Genomic DNA, 13638 nt, shown 5'->3' with positions numbered 1-13638 from the left:
CCCCGTTCCCTCAGTGCACTAGGTAGAGTCCACGTGGCTCTCATTCCTTCTTAGTAGATCTACTGTTGCTGTGAGCGGCAATGCTGCTCTACAGGGAAATAAATAAAACGTGAGACAATCCAACAGAAGCCCCTCCCCCTCCCGCCACCGTTCAAACCAAACCTAAAGTCTAATGGGAGATACCGAAAAAAAAGTGGATATTAAAAAAAGCTGTTTTAGTTTTTATTTTCTCTTATTTTGTTTCGTCTACCCTGGCCTTTTTATTTTTTGTTCTTTGTGTTTTCTGTTTCTGTTTGGAGTTAGTCCTGATGGGAGACTTTAATCTAAAATGCTGTGAGGTCACTTCTGTCAGTTTCTATGATTACTTCTTCTAAGATTAACTGTCTTCATTATGATTCTACATTTTAACAAAAAAAAATGTCACTTTTTATTTTTAACATGAGTGTTCACTATGGTGGCACTGGAATAAAGAGAAACTAACACACAGTTCGAAAATTTGATTAATAAAATGGCTGTTCCCCAAAAAAAATGTCCTCCACAGTTTGACGTGAATGTGATGAATGCTGGTGGTCTGTTGTCGACAGCCATGTTCTGACCTTGTATGGAAATTTAGAGGTTACTGGTGAGTTAGACATTGATCAATAATTGTAAATATCAAACATAAAAACACCTGAATTTATTTTCTTCATATTTACATAAGAATTGGTTAAATGTAATTTGTAGTCAATTTAAGAAAGGGTATCAGTGATTGGTGATTCAGGTTTACTGACTGTCACCTTTACCACCGATATTTATTCTGTCCACAAGAGGGCAATGTTGCTGTTGGACACAATTATTTGGAACGAAATTCTTCTTTCTGAATCTTATCTTGAATTCGATTTCTGCTTCAGGTCCCATAATAAGTCATTAAGATAAAATAATATATACAGATAAACTTAAAAAATAGAAAAAGAAAATGGAGAAAGAAACAAGCATCTTGCCAAATAAAGATTTGTTTTACAGAAGTCACGGTATTTAGCCTATTCAGTGTTAGTGTAGTGAGGTTTCTTTCTGCGATCGGGGTACTCATAGAAGGTCACGAACTTGAATTTTGCCCGTGGTGATTGTTGCTTACATTAAGTAGGCTACATAGGACACAACATACACAATTCAAGATGAGCAACTGAAAAAGTGACTTTTTGTAATAGGCCTACTGATGTGATTTTCCGTTGCACACGAAACCGCCCAATTCAATTCTGGCCACATTTCTTTAAATCCATGAGTGCATAGACATGTGGATTAAGAAGTAGGCTAAAACAAACATCGGTAACCTAACATCACAGATCTATTTGGTGCATGCATTGTTTGACAAACGCTGCGTCTAATAGGTTATTGCCCTGGAAATCGGTTATTAATTTAGGCCTGTATATCTAGGCTACATCTGCCGACTATAGCAAATCCTGAAGCATCTAAACAAACATAACACAAAGTGCGACGTGATGTAGACGGTGCTTTAGTCTCCTGGGGGTGGAATCTAGCCAATCGCTGGATAGTGAACATTAAATATCACCGAAGACAGTGTTTCCTCACGTCGTGGTTGGTGGGGGTCTGATTTACAGATCGAGTCATGCCGTCCTGAATGCTACATTCATCCTAACCAAGAGATGCAGTTCGCCTCGCTTCCACTAGGGGTCCACACAGGGCAGGATGCAGTTTGCTGTATGTCACTATATAGAATATATCTGAATCTATCTCGACTCGGGATTTTTCATGAGCAAACATTCAATGACTTTTTTGAATGCATTTGCATTTTTCTATGCTTGAGAATGGCTGTCACTTATATTTCTCCAAAGATCCTCCTTCTATAATGTCACACAGCTGTGCAATATCATCACAAAGGTAATAGGTAGAATGCCATTAAAATCGGATTACTTATTCAATTCTTGATGTGTTTTTTAAAATTATTTATTAGTTGTTTTGTTAACAGCCACACTGTAATCTGCAGACTGGGAGATTGTTATTATATGAACGTGAACTGAACAAAGTTAAATTCTGATTACAATTATAACATTCATGAACAATAAATCAAAAATGAAAAAGGCAACACAGTCATGAACGGCTGATGTCATTACAGAATATGCCGATGCATTGGTTCGCCCACAGTGAGATTTCCCGGGAGATTGCTTAGTTGGTGGTGAACTGGGGTCAAACACAGCTTGTACTCAACAGGATTGTTTTGACCCCACTCAGTGGAAAATGTCATCATCAATCCCCAATGCAATCCTGACATGATGCTAACTAGAAGCTAACTGGAGAGCACGGTGTTTGGTATTACGTGTGTGGCTATATATTCATCCCGAGCGTGATGGACATCATCGGATTTTCTTGCTAATACTCAGGAATTTCTTCCTCATGGCTTAATAAACACTCAATTTGACATAAATAATATATATATTTGAATTTTAATTAATGCTACCACTGGGTTTTATCAAAGAATTTGAATAAAAAAAATGAAATGGCACAATTTACAAACGGAATAAACATATCTATCTCTAGGTGCATATATTGAATAATCTATCGTCACTGTACACAGCAATCCATTTAATGGAACTACAAATATAATTGCACAGACATGCGGAGGCCAAAGACGTCACCCAACCAACACCCCCCCCCCCCCCCCCCCCCCAGTTTATGACGGTGCAAGTTTGATTGACATGCAAGATGAGGACTACAGGTGGAGCTGCTGTAGAGCCACGCCCATCAGGTGGTACCGGGGGGCGGGGCCAGGTCACGGCCGCAGACAGACCCTTTACGACTTCACGTCCTGCTTCTTCTTCTGGAACTTCCTGAACTGCGACTGGATGGCCACGGCGGCCTTCTCTGTCTCTGGATCGCGCATATCGATGTCAAAGTCCTCCGCCGGCACATCCTTCTGCTCACCTGAACGGGAGAGGTGAGAGGGGTCACTGAGTGAGGGAGGTCCACCGCCTCCTGTCCAGGCTCCATGTACGCTTGGGTTTTAATACAGGGAGCCGAGACAGTGTTCTCAAGTCGAAACAAGGAAACGCTATATCAGTGAATGTGTGCCAATTTATCTTTTAATGTAGTGCTGAGAACAGCACTCCTTATTTTTGCCTTCAAATACTCTTCTTTTTTATGTTGTAAGCCTCATGCATTTCTTGAGCTTTGTTGGATTGAAGCACTGTACGTCTGCCTGGGAGTAGAAATGGATTTTTAAAATATGTAAGTGGAGGGTTGAATTACGATAAAAAACCTTTGTTAATCCATGAAAGGAACTTCAGGAACATAAACAATTCACCCTTTAGTGTCGGTTGGGACCACTCCAAATAGTGCTGTTATGAGCAAGTATGTACTTTGTGATCCACATTGTGCATCACAAAGTATGTGGCAAGCAATGTAGCATTTAAAATGATGTTCTTATCATGCAAAAAGCTGAACAAATGAATACCCCCTCTGTCCTTCAATGTGCATCATGTCATGCTATTTCCCTGATGTGAAGCCGTGCAAGCTTTGTTAAACACAGTGAGGTGAACAGTTGGTGACATTGCAAAATTCATTATTTTTGGTGCAGAAACCCCAAGGGGGGACATTTGGAAGGAAGGCTGCGTCAAAGTACATGGATTCAAACAAAAGTATGTGCTTCTCCGTGTGCAGATGTGCTTTAGTTAAAGCAGGAAGCAGAAAGGCCCGAAACAAACCACTTACATTTAGCCTGAACCTTCTTCGGAGGACCTTGGGAAAAAGGTGAGTGATAAGGCGAGATGTAACTTTAATCAATACAAAATGCCACGCAGAAAACATCAACACAAAAGTCCTTCTATTTGGTTTAAAGTCTAATTATCTCCTGTGTGTGTGTGTGTGTGTGTGTGTGTGTGTGTGTGTGTGTGTGTGTGTGTGTGTGTGTGTGTGTGTGTGTGTGTGTGTGTGTGTGCGTGCGTGCGTGCGTGCGTGCGTGCGTGCGTGCGTGCGTGCGTGCGTGCGTGCGTGCGTGTGTGTGTGTGCGTGTGTGTGTGTGTGTGTGAGTGTGAGCGTGTGTGTGTGTGTGTGTCTGAGAGAGAGTGGTCCTCATCACAAACTTTAATCTGACTAAGTGCCCCATCTAAAGACGTTACACAAACACCCCTCTACACACAAGGCAATCAAACACAGTTCCATGGTCAATGACTTCCATTGACAGAAATGTGTTAGTGAGAATTGTTATTTTTGCAAAGGATGCAAATTTGCACTCTAAAAAATATATAGTGCTGCTGGCCCACTATCAATCTATCAGCCATTTGCAGCGGAGGATGAGATGCGGGTTATGATTAGGATGTGGTCGTATTTCGGTTGAACCTGAATGTTAGTGTCAGTTAGGTATACCATACCTTGTCCAGATGCTGGCTTGCTGTTGCCAGACATTGGTGCAGATCCTTGTCTCTGCAAAGGGGGCAGAAGAAGGGTAGAATATTTTAAGAAATTGTATGGAAAATAAGCACGTATTTACCAGTTTTTCCAAACAAACAACTTTGCAAGATCTACTTTATGGCTGATGTGTCGAGATGTCTATCACAACCCATTCACGTGACTTCCTCTGACATAAAAATTGGATATAAAGGCTTGAACCGTGTCTTTCTGAAAAGATAGCAAGAAAACTTGCTTTTGCTGCGCTTTCTTTGTAGTGACTCCAATTTCGTAGTCGTAGTCGGGTTTTCTCAGATCCCTTGAATGTCGCCTTGGATAAAGGCGTCTGACTGAATGCAAATGTACCGAATCAGCATCCCACTGAGACACAGCACATTTTATGTTCTTTTTTTTTTTTTTTTACAAATGAGGAGCCCTAGTAATTGATGCGCAGTCCTAATATACATAATGCAGTATATCTAAAGAGAAAGAATATAGAGGCCGGGACAGCCACGTTCTGTCTCTGAATTTGTGGTCTTGAAACAAAACCCTTAATATTTTCTCAAATGTGTTTGTTTTTGCACTGCACCACACTGCTGATCTGCTGTCAACGTTACCCGTCAAAGGAAGCCCTCCTAAATACTTGTGTGCTACCTCGATGCTTCGGAAAACAGTAAACTCTAGGTGGGTCTCGTTTACAAAATGAAATGATGTGTTATTCCCTTCAAATATTATATATTCACTGCAGAAGTTGAACATTTGAAAAGCAATTACTATTTATGATGCTGCACTGACACGCGACAGACGCATTCATTTTTAATTTCACTTTAGGTATTCCTTCATCGATACGGTAGAAGGGAATTATAAAATAACGTTATTCATAGACATGCAATGCGTATTTATTGTATTTGCTTTGTTAACCAAGTTTATGTCTTCTGCAGGGAATAGCCCTTCCGTCTTTATCTGTAGTCTAACATGAATTATTAAACACAGGCTGTTGTTGACATTCCCAAATGTCAGGGCAATGGGAAGAAAAAAATACAGAAACCCTTACTTTATATTACTTGTTATTTCCGCAGCAACATAGAGAGGTCCAATAAATAGGATTAAACAGAACTAGAAAAAAAAGCATGCGCAGTGGAGCCATCTGTTTCTCTGTTTGCATGGGGAAAGCAACAGGGGAAGCTGCAACTGGGGTTCACAAAACACCATGCTGGCTCTCATCTGCTTGCAGTGTCCCTGTTGCTGTCAGTTGACCAGGGGGGGGGGAGGGAACTGCTACACACACAAGACACCTCCACCAACTGTCAACACAGCAGTGAGAATCCCCTGTGATTGCCATGATATCAGCCAGGTGCCCTTTTGCACAGAGAGAAAATAATGCAAACATGGGTGTGGTTTATGCAACAAAGAAAACTATAACAAACACCACTTCTAAAGCAGGCTGTATTTGCTCATTCTTTGGGTGCTTTCATTGAGGCTGACCCACACTGCAATGCTGCGTGCATATATTTCTTTGCCTTTATTTCAGTTCCCAGTGCCTCTAAATCTTTGAGTTCCCCTTTCTGCTCTCCCCCTCCTCTCTCATCCCTCCGTCTTCCAGCAGAATGTATGATACACCGTGCAGCTGGGTCACAGCCTTAAGACCCACAGGGAGAGATACACGCAAGCTAATCCAACTTCAAAGAGATAGGGACGCTCCTTCATATTATCACACATTTGAGGTATAAAGATTTGGAAAGTTTAATTTACCCGTGCATACCAGTGCGGTTAATAATAATAATAAAAACATCCCATTTGCACGTTCAAGTGTGGGAGCCACGTTATGTGTACTGTTTCGCTACAACTGAATAATATATTGTTGAACTGACAATCCTACAATCTACATCATTGCAAGCAGATATGATGGCAGTCTACAGGCAATTTCCTTGCCTTTTTCCCCCTCTTTCTCCCGTCGATCTGTCTGTCTGTCTGGAGGTCTTTCTGTCTGTGTCTCGCTGTCTTCCTCTCTATCTGTTGGCGTGCCTGTCTGGCTGTTGGGTGGAACATCTGTATGCATGTCTGTCTCTCTGTCGGTTGGCTTGTCTGGTTTGAATTCTGCCTGGATACGTCCTGAGGATCTTACATAACTATAATTAAATACATTGAGGCCGTCTATTTTACAAGCCCTAATTCCCCCTTTCAGCTGCGCTTTCATCTCTTTCACCAAGTAATTTGTACTAGCAATGAAGGAACAATCAGTGGAGGTAGAAGCAGTGGTGGTGGTGATGATGCGGTGGGGTTTTATGGAAAGCCATAAGTGATTTTCAAGTGTGAGATGTTAGTCACGACTCGCACAGCCTGCTTTGATGGGCTTATGGCTGCTAGCCGTTATTTCCAGCCACTTACATTCTTCGACAATACTGCAAACTATCAATCTCAAAGTATTTAACAGCCTCATATTTTTTCCCAACTCTTTGAGGTTATAACATTAGATTTGGATCTGCGGTATACCGGACAAAATAAACATTATATCAACTATATACAACATCTAGTACATGAACCCAATGCAAAACCTACACACATATTGGATGTAATTAAGCCCAACAGTTCCATCAAAAAGGGAATAGATTATAAATGTATTTATTTTCTGCAGAATTTGTTGACATTTATTCTTAAATGGAGATTCACCAATTATGATGTTTGCATCCATTATCTTTTCCTTCTGACATTGAGGTTAATTAGTTTAGACAAATTGCAAAATAGGTTAATTACCAATTAAACACCAGGTGTGCCCGTCCCGTGCTGGGCCTCATCACTCAGCTGTTAAAGGTGACATATTATACCACCAGGTGTGTGTATGATTAGCCGTTACAAGCAAGCAACGGCTCAGTTTTTTCTAAATCTGCCTCTTCTGACATCACAAGTGGGCGTGTCCACTTAGATGTGTGCTGATAGATCAGTCTACCAGCCTATCCAGTGGACTGTAGCAAACGTTGCTCATCTATCCGTCATACATATAGTTGGACACGCCCACTTGTGATTTCAGAAGAGGGAGATTTTCTAAACGGCTTGTAATGGTTAATCACTCTCACACCTGGTGGTGTAATATGTCACCTTTAAAGAACAGGAGAAGGTGCGGAAAGGCAGCCATGTTCCCTGACATCCAGACCTAAGGTATTGACAGTGGCGTTGGAAGATAATTCCTGATTTGCCTGAAGTGAATCAGTACGCGGTCCGACATCCTGTAGTGCGTTGTAGTTGTAGTACTGCCTCCGTCTGCCTGACCATCCGTCCGTCTTTCCCCGTTTGGCTCCTTGACAAGATTCAACCCTCACGATCTCTGGATCACTTTAGGAGTGTCACCAGGCTTTTAGGACCTTCCCGTATCTCACGACCAGTGGCTGTAATGTCGTCGATCATCAGAATTTGTTGTGTACGGAGCATCTTCCCAATATACTGGATTTATTTATTATACTATAGTGAGCGATATTCCATCTGGCAATGCTGCCAATTATTGTTGTAAAAGAAATAACAAATGTGTGATTTTTTGTTTCCATCATATATTGGTTCAAACAATACCTATCAGTCTTGCTCTTTATTCACACATCTGAAGTTTTACAGGTGTGAATTACATAAGTCTCTCAATCCAAATCCCGGCTATATACTCACAAAGGTTAGAGGAGGTATATTATACATATTATTATCTTATTGTTATTATATTTTCTTGAATTTCAGTTGTTTCTGTAATTGGCTGCCATAACTCTATATACCAAATAGTTATTGAGCATCTGTTCTGAAAATGCATGTGGAAGCAAAGCAACACAACTACTATGAATGATCTTTACAAAACTAAATCAAACGGGTTCTTTTTTTTTCTCTGGATCTAATTTGCAGATTGTTTCTGCATCAGCATGTGGAGAATCAGCGGCCGTGGGCTGGGGGGCAGAAGCGCCAACTCAGCATCGCCCATAAAGAATGAGGGAACTCATAGTCAGGGATACATTAAAGAAGTGCTTCAATGCAGCGAAAGTATCGATCCTGCATGCTGGCAAGTATACCCCCGACTGAGCTGTGTGCAAATGGGCTGCATGCGTTTTCATTTTTGGCAAATAGACCATTCATCCTTTTTATTTTCTAGCCTCATATTTGTGTTTTGTGTAGGATTGGGCGGGCCATATCTTAAACTTAGTAACACATTGCAAGTTTTATTAAGTTTTTTTATTTTACCTTTATTTGTATGTTGCCTCTAAGTCACTGATGCAATGCAACACAACAGCCCCTTACTTGTCTAGCAGCAGGATATCCGAAAGTTTAGTTGACCGAGTCTAACCAACTGTGCGTGCACAATATCTATCTATTTATCTATCTAACAAATATGCAATTGGGTTGAACGTTCCTATCCACATTAATGCCAAACTCCGGCTCTGGTCGGCCCCCACCCCTGTACAACCAAGGCTATGACATGGCTGCCTCTAAAAGACACGGCTGCCTCCATTGGGCATGTCTGTCATGACTTATTTACGTCCACTAGTGATGGGTAGAAAAGTACTAAATCTCGTTTGTCAGGGATGACAGGGTTCAGACCAGAGGAGGTGCACCAAATAAGATGCTATGAGGAGGAGGATGGCGTCGTAGCATCCAGTTTGTTTGTGCCAAATTCTGTGTTAATTGCATCGCCACATTTCCAAACAGGCAGCATAATGTTTGCTTAGTCCCAAATTCCCAATCCTGTAGATGTGTATAATCCTCCACCTCAATGATGTTGGTAATTATGCTGTATGATTATTATGCTCTACCACAGAGTAATGATGTTGGTCTGAAGGACATGACATTAAAACCCAAAACTTAGGTTTGATGAACAGCAAATATATTTGTTTACTCTTTTTATAAGCTGTCCTAGGTTGTTTAAATACAGAAATAGACAGTGTTGGTGACTACATGATTAATATGTAAAAACTATTAATGTTTGTCTAACTGAGTTTGTCAAATACTCTTGTTTTCCAACGGAGGAGAAATGTAAAATAAATAAATAATCATCCCAGGGTGAGTCTAGCAGCTGTGGTTATTTTGGCGGGGTGGGGATGGATCTATACTCTCTCACTTACTATTAAGAATTTACCAAGAGGAGAGATAAAGTAGGTCAGACGAGGCTCGTCCCAGCATGTGGCAAGCCCTTGGAGGCCGTCATACATCAGTACTACAGCAGAAACATCGAACACGCTATCTGCCATAACCAGCTAGATTGAAAGACAACATGCAACTAGAATACCTAATCAGCTTATTATCCCTGAACGGGTAACACATTGGTGTTTGTTCGTTCAAATCAATCAATAGGAGAAAGTTATTCCTTTTTTAAATTAAATCTAAGCAATATTAAACCGTAAATTTGACATTTATAGGGCCTCTGACCATTTCAAAACATCCTAAAAATGATATTAGACTCACTGTTATACTTAGCATAATTTTACAAATGATAACAAATAAACTGTAAGTGTGTATACATTTCTCCAAAGCCTCCTGGTAACAATTGTTGGGTATCTTCCCCTTTAATACACTAAGTTTTTTTAGTATTGTCATGTTAGACAACAATACATGGATGTTGAGTGTTGGGATATCCTGCTGTTGCTGTTGAAGCAGCACAAATGATGAAGCAGCGTGGCGTTCTCACAGATCTTTAACCTTTTCTGAGAAGCCTGGCTGTCGCAGCAGCATATATATACAGTATACAGTATGCGCTATAATGGATGGGATGGATTTACTCGCTCTCTCTCGCACTAAAAGCACTGGTGCTGCGGTGCAAAGTATAATCAATCCAACACTGTCGCAATAATATTGTTTTGTACAGCCTGCCCAACCAAAGTCTAAAGGCTGTCTTTTTTTTTTGGTTTTGTTCATTTATTTGTCTCGTATGTCTTGCCTTTGTTTTCTGAGATTCTCAGGCCAAAGTTCCCTCTTTCAGCTGCGCTTTCATCTCTTTCAGCAAGTCATTCGTCCTAGCAATGAAGGAACGATGAGGAGAGGTGCTAGTATTGGTGGTGGTGATGATGAGGTGGTGTTTTATACATGAAAAGCCTGAAGTGAATTTCAAGTATGAGATGTTATTTGTCTTAAAACATTCAGTCCTCTCAATTAAATACAAAATCTGTCTCGATTATTCATCTACTTTTATTATATTAAGAACAGGCATAGTAAAAAGAGGCTTTTTGCAAAATAAATATATTTGTCAGTTGAAGTGTATGCTAATCACACCGTTGTTTGATGGCCATCCCATTTGTTAGGTTTGAGTGCATTAAAAAATGAAGTCCAATATAGACTGTGTATTTGAGTAAAGTGGGGTTTCTTTCTACTACTTCGAGCCATGTCTATAAGTACCCTTCAAACAAGTCAGTGTGGAAAACATTATAATAAATCATGTGAGCTTTATGGTATCATAATGTAAATGTTATGTCAGGTTTTTCCTCCTAATTTTCAGTAAAAAGGATGCTTTTACTTTGGAGTTCAGATCCTCTCATTAAGACTTTAGATATTCTACACATTAATGTTTGCCTTCTCCAATCACAGACTGCCGGAGTTGGGATTTAGCCAGGTTACACAGAGTTTAGATGGATTACAGATTATTTCTGTGTAATCTCTGCTCTATGTGAAGGCGATTAGGGTCAGTGACCATAGCTCACAACAACAACTTAAACATTAAAAATGGTAGATTATATTTGTAAGGATGTTGCGATGTAAAAACACTCATTTAAAACACATTTGAGCTTTTTGAAAGAAACTATTCATTTGGTTGTCAAAGTTAATTCTTTATGAGATGTATCGACCAACAAAATGATTCATAATCCCAAAGCTTTATCTGCTATACCACTTGCGTCAAATCCATCCATTGTGGGTACAAACACAGTCCTCACTACAGATGGCCTCGGTGGAGACCAGCTATGTTTACAGCATTGGGCACTTTGGGCCAGAATCGAGGCAAGGAGAGGATTTAGCCAGGGGCATGTAGTACAGGGATAGGGTTGAGTGGAGGAAGATGGGAGGTGAGAGGAAAAGCGAGGGAACGGGGATGGAGGTGAAGAGTTGTTTTGCATTGATTCTCATTTAATTATTCATCGCTGGTCCCATCCTCCCCTCTCAGCGCTGCTTCTTTATGGGCATATAAATCCATCACTGGCACCAGGAGTGCTGCTGGATCTCCGGAGGCAGGGGTTTTCCTTGGCGTAATGTCTTATTTATAACGCGGCTGGGAGGAGCGCTTCAGCGCGTATTAAGCAAGCCTGTGCTGCAGATTTACGGCCACTGCAGGCACAACTTTAGTCTTTACCAGATGACAGAACGCCGAGCTAAAGCGGGCCGAATGCTTAACGTTTTCTAGTCGATGAACAGCGTTGACGTGTGTTTCGCTTTAACACATTTTTGGGATGCGCCCCTGGCGTGGCTCAGCCAGTGCAGCTGTGGAAAAGTGTAGTGATGGGACTACCAAAGCTTCTCCATCTGGCAATGCATGCTGTTTGCCTCTCTAACTCTCCATCTATCTTCCCCTGCCTGTCTGTCTCTCTCCCTGTCTGTCTCACTCTTTCTCTCTGTCTCCCTTTCTCTATCTTTCTCTCTTCCTATCTCTCTCCCTCTCTATCTGTCTCTCTCTCTCTCTCTCTCTCTCTCTCTCTCTCTCTCTCTCTCTCTCTCTCTCTCTCTCTCTCTCTCTCTCTCTCTCTCTCTCTCTCTCTCTCTCTCTCTCTCTCTCTCTCTGTCTCCCTCTGTCTACCTCTCTGTCTCTGTCTCCCTCTGTCTACCTCTCTGTCACTCAATATCTCCCTCTATCCTTTTGTCACTCCCCCTACCTCCCCCATTCTTTCACTCACTCTCTTCCTCTATCTACCTTTATCTTACACTCTTATTCTTAATCATCCTACTTCAATATAACTCTCTATCTATCTACTTATCTACATATATATACACCTATATCTATAGCTATATCATATCAAAGTATTTATCATAGTATTTATGGGCCAAAGGGTTTGTCATTGTAATTCAGAGCATTGTTATTGAGTTTATAGTGATTAATTGTACCCTACTTCAACCACCACCACCAACCACTAAAAAAATATCAAATAATCAAATATAGCCCAAACCTGTCCCTATGTACCTGTCTTAAGAAGCCCTGCTTGTGCTTGGGGTCTTATCTCGGGTCTCCAAATGCTCTTATTGTTTCCATTATTACGAAGACGATAGGATCTTAAGGTTTGAGGCTCACCCGTTTTTCAAGCCCACTGTGAAAATGTTACATTCTCTAGGTCAGCGGCTGCCCTTAAATAATTCAGTAACTATAGGATTTGCTCTTTCACGAGTGCAGGCTTGATCACAGATAGGAGGATGGCTCTAGTACGGCCACTGGGAGGATGGGAGACGCTCTCAACAACAGGATGCGAGTTAATATACGGATTATTCTCTGTGATTTGTTGGGTTGAAGTTTTTTTTGCAATTGCATCTTTTCTTCTGTGATTAAGAGGGCCAATGGAAGTCTGTATTGTGTGCCTCCTCATGGATTGAGAAATAGTTAAAATGATGTGAAGCTAGGAATTATTATGATATCATAATATATACTTCATGCTAGTTGCATAATCATTATATATAACATGATAACAAGTTTTAAAATACATAATAGGCAAACGTGCATAATAAACAGCTACTTGGCTATTCAGAGTGGCAACTTATTGCAAAATAATTTAACAACTAATAATACAACATTTACTGTCATTCACTTCTTGCTTCAGAGTTGTTGCATGGAATGAGCAATGTGCAGGACAATTACTGTCGTTAAACCTTAACACTTCTCTATCAAGTTTCATTTGTCGCATAGACTATAAGTCTGTTATCGTTTATAGTTTGGTAAGGAAAGAAACCCTTTTATATCTGCAATAACGTTTTAGTTGAATCATCATCTTCACGTCAATTAAACGTGTAAGCTACCACTATATTACCGCGTACATACTGTAAGACGCATCCGTGTCGTTTATTTTACGCACTTAATTTTAAAGGAATGGATAACACTCTCGAGTTGAGACTTATCACGTCTATATGCGCATCTCATATGACATGCAAAAAAAGGGTTTGTATTCAAACAATACGAAATAGCACCTACCTCACTCATGGTTAGGGATCGGTAATTTTGTGGAGCGCGTACGGCGTTTCCAGTATCTTTACGCGTGAGGCAGTCGAGTGAAAGTAGTCCTGGGGGCTCGTGGCTGGTGTACTGTGCTGGAGGTTTTATAGGCGGGTTGA

At 40.7% G+C, this 13638-nt stretch overlaps 1 protein-coding gene across 2 annotated transcripts; it reads right to left on the bottom strand.

Moving 5' to 3' along the window:
• Positions 1-1928: 1928 nt before the first annotated feature.
• On the bottom strand, positions 1929-13638 carry pcp4a (Purkinje cell protein 4a). 2 transcript variants are annotated; one of them, XM_030362392.1, is made up of 4 exons: positions 13499-13638; positions 4365-4416; positions 3706-3732; positions 1929-2919 (listed from the first exon to the last, which is right to left on the bottom strand). In XM_030362392.1, the coding sequence occupies exons 1-4, from the start codon at positions 13505-13507 to the stop codon at positions 2789-2791; spliced, it is 219 nt and encodes a 72-aa protein (XP_030218252.1). In that variant the 5' UTR covers positions 13508-13638; the 3' UTR covers positions 1929-2788. The 2 variants fall into 2 exon arrangements, with proteins under 2 accessions (XP_030218252.1, XP_030218253.1); XM_030362393.1 differs by lacking the exon at positions 3706-3732 and having other exon boundaries at positions 13499-13625.

The sequence above is a fragment of the Gadus morhua genome, chromosome 7 (assembly GCF_902167405.1).
Source record: "Gadus morhua chromosome 7, gadMor3.0, whole genome shotgun sequence".
In the NCBI taxonomy this organism is placed as follows: Eukaryota; Metazoa; Chordata; class Actinopteri; order Gadiformes; family Gadidae; genus Gadus; species Gadus morhua.
The sequence above is the reverse complement of the archived record's forward strand: the minus strand, read 5'-3'. Positions and strand labels throughout refer to the sequence as shown.

Excerpts from the sequence above, each read along its gene's own strand:
- pcp4a (XM_030362392.1), bottom strand. Across the intron at positions 3,733-4,364 it reads CAAGCCAGCATCTGGACAAG|GTCCTCCGAAGAAGGTTCAG; the intron begins GTATGGTATACC and ends CTTTTTCCCAAG. Across the intron at positions 2,920-3,705 it reads GAAGAAGGTTCAGGCTAAAT|GTGAGCAGAAGGATGTGCCG; the intron begins GTAAGTGGTTTG and ends TCTCCCGTTCAG.